Source organism: Gavialis gangeticus, unplaced genomic scaffold (genome assembly GCF_001723915.1).
Source record: "Gavialis gangeticus isolate Ggan-Ray unplaced genomic scaffold, GavGan_comp1, whole genome shotgun sequence".
NCBI classification, from domain to species: domain Eukaryota; kingdom Metazoa; phylum Chordata; order Crocodylia; family Gavialidae; genus Gavialis; species Gavialis gangeticus.
This window is the reverse complement of record NW_017729032.1, coordinates 154,550,832-154,561,457: the sequence shown is the minus strand read 5'-3', so window position 1 is coordinate 154,561,457 and position 10,626 is coordinate 154,550,832. Positions and strand designations below refer to the sequence as shown.

The window sequence follows — 10,626 nt, the reverse complement described above, 5'->3', positions numbered from 1 at the left end:
CCAAGGTCCCTTCCAGCCCTAATGTCTATGAAATCTATGTCGCGTGGAGGCCCACAGTGCTGTATTTATGAGGATCCAGTGATCTTAGGACAGTCCCCAGCAGTGATGCAAAGAGTTTGTGTCTGCTTTTTCAGCTCAGGAACAGAAAGGGATTCCCCAACAAACACATGGCTCTGGCATAGGTTTCAAACCACTACCACCAACATGAAATGTTTGGGCTTTGTGCATTTTCTTTCAGAGAGAATTATGGATATAAAAACAATTTTCATTTAACATTTATTTCCAATTCCAATTAATTAAAATGCTTTAAAAATATGGAGGATTCCTCTAAAAAAAATAAATGTTTCTACAATGACTAGTTTTCTTCAACCGAACTGTCACTTTAAATGTCAATTTGTCATGCATCTCAAAGCGACCAGAGACAGAAAGGAACACCCAGGAAGACCCTAGTAGTGCTACTGTTAAACTTTTAAGAGTTACAGTGCTTTCTGGACCAGATTTTTTGTTGGTATTAAGGTGTTGAATTTGATGGGATTGGGGTAACAGATTTTTAGTCTTTGGTCTTAGATTTACACATTCTGTTTTCAGGGAAAGGCATGCCAAGAACTGTCAACTCATGCTTCAGAGGAAAGAGGGAGATAGAAGTGTTCCTGTACTGCTGTTTGCCTCCCCAGCCAATAGTTTCATTATATTCAGAGTATATTTGTTGGTACTGAAGAGACCGGGGAAGAAATGGATTTCTTATCCCTTTGTCTGCTGGGAGTGAGGGTGCAAAATGGAATGTGAGCCCTCCACAACACTGTAGACTGTTTAGGTACAAGAGCTAGAAACCAGCTGTTCACTCTTAATGCATCAACTTAATTAGCAAGGTAACCACACTTTATCTAATATCATAGCATTATGGCAATATTGGCATTGTAGTGCTTAGACTCTGAGGTGGACATATAATTAGGCCGGCAGTTTTGCAAGCTGAAGAAAAAATAACTCTAATCTACTAGAATGTTTGAATTTTTGAGCATGTTAACAAAATAATAAATTAAAAACCTAGCAGGATTTATTTAGACTTTCAAAAAGCCTTAAGATTCTTCCTCTAAGCTACTTTCAAAGACAGAGTGAGAAACAAAATGCTGTTATGGATTAGAAACTGGGATAAAAACAAAGTAGAAAGAGATGATACATTTGTCAGAAGGTTATATTTGGGGTCACAGTTGTGGTCAGCCAAAGTCTATATTGTCATTGGTATTTAACATTCTAAATAATCAAAATTTACAGACAAAAGACATGTGACTTAGGTTATTTGAGTCTAGAGGAAATATTGAGTTCCTTCAGGGGCAATTAAGAAATTAATGGATGGACAGTACAGTGACAGGAGAAAATATGGTTGACAAATGCAGTCACTTTGGATAGAATAACTTTGCTTATACCATATTGAGTTTTAAATTAAATATAACTACCAGGGGAAAAGACATGGCCATCAGTATAGACATCCCTGTTGAAATGTTTACTTAATACGCACCAGTAATTTTAGTTGTAGAGGCAGAGTATATAATGAATCACTTGAAATAATTTAAAAAATATTATAGTGCCACTGTATAGAAATCTCTCAACTGGAGCATTACATCTAATTCTGGTCACCATATTCCACACTATGGAATATGATTAGAGGCATGGAAAATGTCTACATGAAGACAGATTGTGAAGAGACAAATAAGAGGTCATATTAAGGACCTACAAAATGGTGTATAGAATTTAAATTGGGCATTTCTGCGTGTTCCGCTTCATACAGATATAAAAGGCGGAGTTAAAATGGAAAGAAAAACACTTTAGAAAGATCAAAGAATTCTATGTTCTTAAAAAGTATAAGTAACTTATAGAGCTCACTGGCACACGACAACAATAATGAAACTAAATACTAAGCAAATGACAAATGTCTAGGGCTGAAATTGTCCCCCTGTTGAAGTCAGTAGCAAAACTTTCATTGATTCAGTTGGGCCAGGCTTGTCATTACAGTACTTTTGATCCAATATCAAACTATGTATTGGAGATAGAAACCCACATTTTTTCAGGATATACAGCAACCATAACATGGTAATTAGGAAAAAATGCCATATGGCAGGTTATTCTGTAATTGTGCAATATGGTGTTTCTTTCACCTTCAACTGAAGTGTCAAGCATCGGCTTCTCTAAGAGGTGGAAACTTGGTTAAGTGGAGTACTGCACCAATATGTTGTCTCAGTTCTGCTCCTAATTAAAGAGGTGCTACTTTGAGCCCTTGACATGTGTGCAAATGTTCTTTCAGTAAATCCATCCTTATACAAGCACTGACACATCCACCCGTTCTCGGAGAGCACGCTGTTGTGACAGTTGCCAAGTGTGGGGAAGATTAAGGAATGCTAGAAGTCTGACACTTTGAGCAATAGAAGTTAACTGAAAGTTGTTAGTCCATATAGCAGCCATGCTGGACTGATCTCTTTCCTTTTCAGTCTGGTAACACTTACATATTGCCACTCATTTCACATTCATTTGAACATCATCCAGTCCCACAGTTAAAATAAAAAACATCAAGAGTAACAGCCCCACGTGAAAGTGTTCTGAGTTACAGCTTGCCTAGCCGGCAAACCTTTTAATTCCAGTGATTTGTACTACATTACTGCACACTTGGTTTCAAAGCAATTCATACTCATTAGCAAGAAAAGTTAAATGCTTGTTTCAGACTGAGTGCAGGAACCAGTAATAGGTACAGCCAATATGTAAATTATCTGCCCTTGCTAGACTATCATGTTTTACACTTAGAGCTCTTATTAATCTTTAGCAGGCTTTATTAGCACACAAAGTACAGCCATAATTTTCATTTCTTTTTTTATAAACAGGGCGTAAAGAAATTCTGGCACAAAGAAATCCTGGTTGAATATACCTTTGTCAAGTTACGAGGTTCTGTTATTGTTCAGTATAAGTAAATACATATTAGCAAACTGAATTACTGTCTAAATTGGCTGATGCCATTGAAGTTGCAACCAACATGAATTAGGCATATCATCAATAGTAATTCTGAAGCACAACACTTACCAGGTCTTCAGAGTGTTTTGTTTTAGTAAAAAAATCTATTCTGGATGTTGCAAATATTGATACAGATATATAGATACACACATAAGCAATCTCAGTCAGCAAGATTTTTTTTCATCCATTTCTGAATCCAGTTCCGTCAATATAAGAGCTATCAAGAAAAAATAACTATATGTCAAATTCAACATCATAACAGTGGCAACTATCTAGGCTATTGTGCCATGCTATTGTATTGTTAAGAGTTATGCTCTGGTGGTTTAGAAAGGTGACAAAAATAGCTGCTTCCCATTTGCAGTAGCTGTTTTGCAATATTAATATCTCAGCTGTTTGAAAATGATTTTCAACTGGAATACCCAAGGGAAGCAATTTACACTAATGACTAAAAGTGAAGTGCTTTAAAAACATTTTATTTTAACTAGAACTAGTTAAGCAAGCACCTGTTCCTTTTTTCCCTTGTTCTTAACAAAAAAAATGAAACCAATTAGCACAACTTTTAAAAACAGGCAACCTTAGTGACTACATCTAGGTTAACAACATCTATGCTAATGTTTCATTTGGATAGGTGCTGGAAGTGATAAAGAAATTAAGCTGTAATATACTAAAGCAGAGAGATTGTTAACTCCATAACAGATGCTGCTAGAGTTAATGAGATGCCATAGTAGTCTGCTTTAAAGAAACAAGAACGTCCTTTCCCCACACTACATTTGCGTCTGCATTTCTCAGCAGAGCTACCATGGTGATTTGATCATAGTGATTAATATTAGAATTCATTTGAGCTGTATATTTTTGGCTCTTTGGTCTTTCACATGCAGCCGTATAGTGGGCTCATCCTTATAAGGAATAATAAATTAAAGTAGTCAGTGGGGACAAGAAAACCTTCATTCTTTAAAAATAACTCCCACAGATGCTAGCAAATCACTTTTATTATGTATTTGTTTTTAACTGTGTGGAATTATTTTGATTACTGTTTTTATGGATAGATTGTGCTGATAAGAGTCTGCTCTAGCATAAAGGGTAGAATGCAGCGATGGTGTTTCAGGGGCATTGCAAGGGATGGGCCATGCCTAAGAAAGCTAGTGCATTTACTGCCCGGCTTCCCACCTTGCCCTGGGGTAGGGAAGGTATCCTAATGTTTGCTTCACCCTCATCAGTAGTAGCTAGCAATGTCCCCTGCCCTACGCCTTCTCTTGGTCCAACTCAGTTGGCTGATATCTGGGGGAAGGAGTTCATGGTCAGTTAACAACACCCATTTGTCCAAGGTCAAGACAAGCCATTTAGGGTCTTAATGGAGGGGGCATGAGGTTCTCTTTTAAATGCAGCATAATCGCTCAATATAAGCCATGACCTAACCATTAATTAAAATTAACCAGTAACATGACTATCTACATACCTTTCGTGGCAGAACCTGAGAATATTTTAATAATAAATTATTTTTGGAAGATTGGAAAGACACTGAACACCTAAGCAAAATTAATTTGAGACATCCCTACTTGACAACATTTTAATCTGTATCCCATAAATGTCTCTTTAATAGGAATGAAAAGAAATACATAAGCAGATACTGGAAAGAAGTTGAAGTTGGAGATTTTGTTCAGCTTCGTTGTAATGAAATCATACCCGCTGACATATTGCTGCTCTCTTCAAGTGACCCTGATGGTCTGTGTCATATAGAAACAGCTAACCTGGATGGGGAGACTAACTTAAAACAAAGACAGGTAGTGCGGAGATTCTTAGAGCTGGTAAGTCAACATCTTAAATTTGTATTTTATTTAAAGTATGGGAGCAATTCACCAATCCAGAACCAGGCAATTAGGGCAGATTTTCTTATTGCTACTTATGTATCTACAGCAATCTATCTATTGCTATTTATCTATCTATTGCCATAAAACTGCTAGTATTTGCCAAAAATTAACCTCATGATGGTATCTGAGGTTTCACTGTCACCTTCTCCAGAATATGAATAGGAGGTGTTTGCTGCACTAGCACGAAAACTTAAAATAGTTTTTTATTGCATGTAATTTGGGTTTGCTAAATTAATTTTTAACTGTCTAGTAGCTAAAAATTTTCAAGGTATGGGAGAACAAATGTTTTCCCTGACTCTGGGCTAAATTACTTCCCCTTGGAACTCTGCCTAAAACTTTATGTTGCAGTATCTCCCTAAAGAGTGTAAGACCTTGACGTTCCAAGGTTTAAAGGTGAAGTACCCAGGAACTGGGCACATTCTGCAGAAAAAAGAACACTATAAAAGCTGCTTTATACTTCTCTTACTGACACTCCCCTATGTGTAACCAACAAGCAGGCAAACAAGCCCTGGAAGTCAGGGACAGGGGGAGCTTTCATTGCAATTACGTGAAAATGATCTGAACAATTACCTAACGTTGCAACCCTTCTTAAGTATTACCATATTCGTTCCTTCCCTCTTTCTTCCTGTAATTCCTATAGGCTGGCAGGCCAGCAAAGAACCACCTGAAATACTTTTCTAGAAATCTACATGTATATTCTAGCACTCCTGCTCATTTTGCCAAAAGCAATTTAAGATAGAAATTACATAACTGTAGTGACTCTCCAAGCACCAAGAAAGGCATAGAACAACCAGTGGGATAAAAATTAATATTCCTTTGCAAAAACTCTTAACTGCAGGAAAAACCTAGCACCTTCCATGGCAGAACCTGAGAATATTTTAGTACTAAAATCTAATAAACTTACTTGAGTTATAATCTTATTTTAGTAATAATATCTAATAATCAAGGCTGAAATGTGACACCTAAGTCATACACAGAGATCACTGATGTTTAAAAAAAATGCTTATCTCATCTCTCACTCGCTCGCGCTCTCTCTTTTTTTAAACAGTGGTCTCTGTGTGTGATTTAGCTGTCAGGTCAGCTTTGATATATTATAACTAAAATATTATTACTAAAATAAGATTAAGCTTTTCTCTAATAATCAAAGCTGACATGACACCTAAATATCTCTCTCTCTCTCTCTCTCTCTCACACACACACACACACACACACACACACACACACACACACACACACACACACACACACACACACAAATATAGGGGTGTGTGTGTATAAATATATCTATATCTATCTTTCTTTATATAAACACATCTGTGTGTGTGTGATTTAGGTGTCATATATCAGCTTTGATCATTAGAGCAAAGCTTAATTACAATTAACCAAATGTTTTGATAGCTATGATCAGTTTGTAGCCCAAAACACCTAATTTGGCTACTGAAAAATCATACTCTTCCTACTGAGGGATAGAATGGCCCAGTACTTAAGAGTGCTAGCTGGAACTCTGGACATGTGTAATCTGGGCCAAAGTGTGAAGAGATTTAGGCTATATCTCTAATACCGTCCTGCCAAACCCAGGACCAGTGCACAGAAAAGAAGCCCCATCCACTCACTCCCCAACCACATGCCTCCAAAACTGTTATTTAAGTGACATATATGCCTTAGATAAAAGAAAGAGCCTGAGAGTAACACACATGTAGAACCCCACTAACCTAACTACATTGTCTAATTGCCAAATTTTGATGTGTATGGAGCAGGAAGGAGTGGGCGAGACTCGTTTCTTGGCAGATGTTCCACACTTGGCAGGGAGACAATGTAGACATGGCCTTAAGTGTTGCAACACTGAGATGTACACCACTTAATTTTTAGTCACCATGTCATCTAGTGGAATCCACTTCTTTGATTTATGCACCCTATAGATACCCTTTCTGCACAGAGAGGCTGAGTCCAGATGAGCATGGCCATGTGGTATGTGGCCATACCACATGTTCAGCTGTTCTCCATGCTGCAAGAGAGCAGTGTGCAGGGTTTGACCCATAGATATCCAGGGGTCAGACAAATCTGGGGAGGAAAAAAATGTGAAACAGCGTATGTGGGAGCATGTGCTGCCCAAAACTGGAGCCTGGATTGATGCTGCTGCAGCCCCAGAGGGCCCCCAGGACCCCAGGTAAGGCTTATCCTACCCGGAATAACCTGCCATGCCAGAGGGCACGTGGCAAAGGCATTCCCCAGGGACAACTAGCAGTGGCACAAGGTGCACCACTGCTAGTTGTCTCGGGGAACCAAACACCCTTGCACATGTGGACACAGCCAGAGAGTCAAGCCCATTAAGAATGATTCATACAAGCCAGCAAGCTAAGTGGGAAGCTACCTAAGTTAACAAGTAGGAAGTAGCAAGGAGAGAGGCCTTGTTCGACTGTAGGTATGACAAGAACATAGTTATTTCAGATGAGTTCCATAACCATTGCCACTATAGAGTCACGCTCTCACTCTCTGCCCGAGTGAATATTTAAATATAAATACAAATGGAACAGTTTCAGCCACAGAAATTGTGAGAGACTCACCCAGAATGCACCCTAGCCTAGTGACTGGTGAATGCACTGTAGCCTGCTGGGGAGGGGGGCAGGGGTCACACCAGGGATCAGGTACCTATTCCAAATCAGTCAGAGAAGGGATTTGAATCAATATGTCTGAAATTGTCAGACAGATTTAACCACTAGGCCAGGGGAGTCAAACTCACCTTGTGCCCCGGGCTGGATCCAGGTTGCAGGGCCTGGATCTAGATTGGGGCACAAGGAATCTACTGCAGCAGCAGCAGATCCAGACCGGCGCACAAGGAAACTGCTGCAGCTGTGGCAGCAGCAGCAAGAGCTCCAACTCCAGACTGAAGCATGTGGCCTCTACCACAAGCCCCTGGCCAGTGCCAGAGCTGCTGCCACCATGTGTTTTTTTTTCCTGTGGTGGCAGCTCCAGCTTTGGCTCTATTATGGGGTATGCAGCTGGAGCTGGTGGCCAGCAGCCAGGGTGGTAGGATTGTGGTGAAGTGGCCAGGGGGTGACTGGGGCTATATCAGCCCTTACTAGCCCTTCTACCACCAGCTGCCATTCTGTGGCAGACCTGGCTGGGCTGGTAGCCTGGCAGGCCAGATAGAGTAGCTGCATGGGCTAGATCCATTCTTGCACTAGACTACTGCCTGTCAGCGGGTGGACCACCTCTTCTTCTGTCTCTTATACTGATTAAGCAGGGGAAATAGGCAAAAGAATACCTGGTTTAGTACTAGAGACTTGGTTGAGGCCCATTGGGATCTGCTGATTCCTTAGGAGGGGGGGTCCAGCTCTTCCTGATTTCCTTGTTGGCTATAGGCAGTGAAGCTCTAAAATATAAACCGTTTATCACCAGGTTGGCTGCTTAGGGCTTCATTGGTCTTCAGAATTATTTTAAGCCCAATCTCCTACTCCTTCCTGTATTTAATTAGTCCTCAGATCCTTCCTGGATCTTGACCTCAGATGCTGGTTCCTAGCTCTTGATTCTTGGGCCCCTGACTTCTGGCCTCACTCCTACCTCATGGCTAATTCTGACTCTTTATTTGGTATGTGTCACTGCCTTTCAGCTTTTCTCTCCAGGTTTATGACCTGGCCCTTACCCACACCTTAGTACTAACATCAAGAAATGCAATGCCATCAAGACTTAGTTGCAGAAATTTTGGCACGAAAAGAACATAGTCTTGTCCAGAATGAGGTAGCAGCTGAGTGGGAGTGTTGAGGAACTAATTTGTGCCTAAAAGTTGCTCTGAGGCACCTGAGTCCCTTTTTGGATTTAGCCCATTGCCCTTTTGTGTCTCAGTTCTCTGCCTGTAATATAATGAGGATAATAATTGTTCTGTGCTATTTGATGAATGGAGGATAATCTCATTTAAGCTGGTGAGGTGTTCATGTATTACAGTACAGTTCTATGGCACTGGTAGCCATAGAAGTTTCCAGGGTAGAGCAAACTTCCATTCATTTCAATGAAAGCAGAAATAGGCTTTAAGAAAGTCTTTTTAAAGAAAGCTCCAAAGGAAGCTGCAGTACTCTCAGAATAACTCAGAAACCCTTCAATGCTTGAATTCTATTTCTGTGTTATTTGAGCTGTCAGCAGAGTGAACACCTGCTAGTTCTGAGAAGTCCAGGACAGCTGAAGTACCACAGAGGCCCTACGTTGTTGCACCTGGTTGAGTGCCTCTGCCAAATACCAGCCACCCTCATGAAATTACCCCTATCAGTGGGCATATCTACACAAGATGCTTAATGCACAGTAGCCTAATAACACTGTACAGTAGTGTGCTGGGCAGGAACCCTGCTAGTACGCTACTGTGCAGTAGCATTAGGCCACTGAGCAGTAGGAGTCACTAAAAACCCGTGCACTGGCACTTCTGCACATTTAGTTAGTACTTCATTAAGCAAGTACTAAATTAAATGCTCAGTAACTACTGTGGATTAATGAACATGTAGATGTGTCCAGTATGTTGTCAGTGCATGTGGCAGCAGTAAATCTGTCTCCTGAATGTGAGAAGAGTCTTCAGCATCTTTGACATCATTACCCTGCTGAGTTGAGCAGGGGTATGACAGAAGATGAAGGGCAAGCATATTGTACCAAATATCAGCTATCTTTTTAACATGGGAGCCTGTCCCCACCACCCCTTCTGAGTACTAACCCAACATGTTCATTCATTGGAGATGAATGCTTTTAAATTATCAGCTTAAGCAGCAAAATGACTTAATATGCTTGTGGTCCTGTGGTGCTGCTTGCATTTCACAGCACTTTTTTTTAAAGTGAGAAAATAAATTAATAGATTTTATAGTCTTACTCCCTCCTGTTTATAGCATGTACATGCTAGGTCATGTGGCTTATCACAGACCAAGGGGAAAAGATTTTGCAGTAATCACTCATTAAAATACCAGCAGCACATCACAGGACTGAACTAGCTTTTCAATGGCAGTACCTCAGACATTTGGAAAAATTTAACAGCCAGCCTCAGCACTTTCATGTTTCTCATAAGAATGAAATAACTTGTTATTTAAAACATGAAGTATGAAGGAGGAAAGGATCAAGATTTTCATTTTACTGACAGAGGGAGGGCCAGATTCTCTGGTATCCCTCTGGTAGTGAATGTAGGGAATAAAGAAAGAACCTGGGCCCAGAAATGTTGCTTTAAGTCATTTGGGACCCACTAATTCTGCCTCCAGCCAGAGTCCCTGCCTTGTCCTGATCCATAACATTTGTTGAGCCCTGAGCTTGCTCTAAGTTGAATGCCGGAAAGAACAGCACCATCAGCACACCCTGGCTGGGATGCAGTGCGCTTCAACCTTACTTCATCCAATCCCTGACACAACTTCTGCCCCATTTGCCAGGGAGGAGCCAATACAAAGGTGGTATACTAAAGGAGGTTAAAAGTTTTTTAGAGCTCCTCCACAGCATTGAAAGGTGTTCCACCAAGGCAACCTATATCCTCTTTATAGCCCCAGTACACCCCACGAATGTTACTAAGGGCCCAAAGCTCCAAAGAATGTAAAAGTCTTTACCCAAAATTGAGATGGTTCCTGGCTCCTTGTGCTGTGCCTATGAAACACCATTGTCTTATGAATGAGCAGCTCTCTGTCTGAAGAAAGTTCTTCACAGCACTGCTCTGAACACCAGTGGCCCATCTAGTCTTCAATCCCAGTGCTTTGCAGGGTCTTAAACATAAGTGTAAGAGGCATATCAAGGCCCTCAGATTGCTTCT

General features: G+C 40.5%; 1 protein-coding gene across 1 annotated transcript in view; it reads left to right on the top strand.

Annotated features, from left to right (window-relative positions):
* The window catches only part of ATP10A (ATPase phospholipid transporting 10A (putative)), a 244,694-nt gene that overhangs the window by 71,081 nt on the left and 162,987 nt on the right, over positions 1 to 10,626 (top strand). The window contains exon 2 of the mRNA XM_019525228.1: positions 4,598 to 4,802. Within this exon, the coding sequence (XP_019380773.1) occupies positions 4,598 to 4,802 (205 nt within the window). The remainder of the gene's footprint in view (positions 1 to 4,597; positions 4,803 to 10,626) is intronic.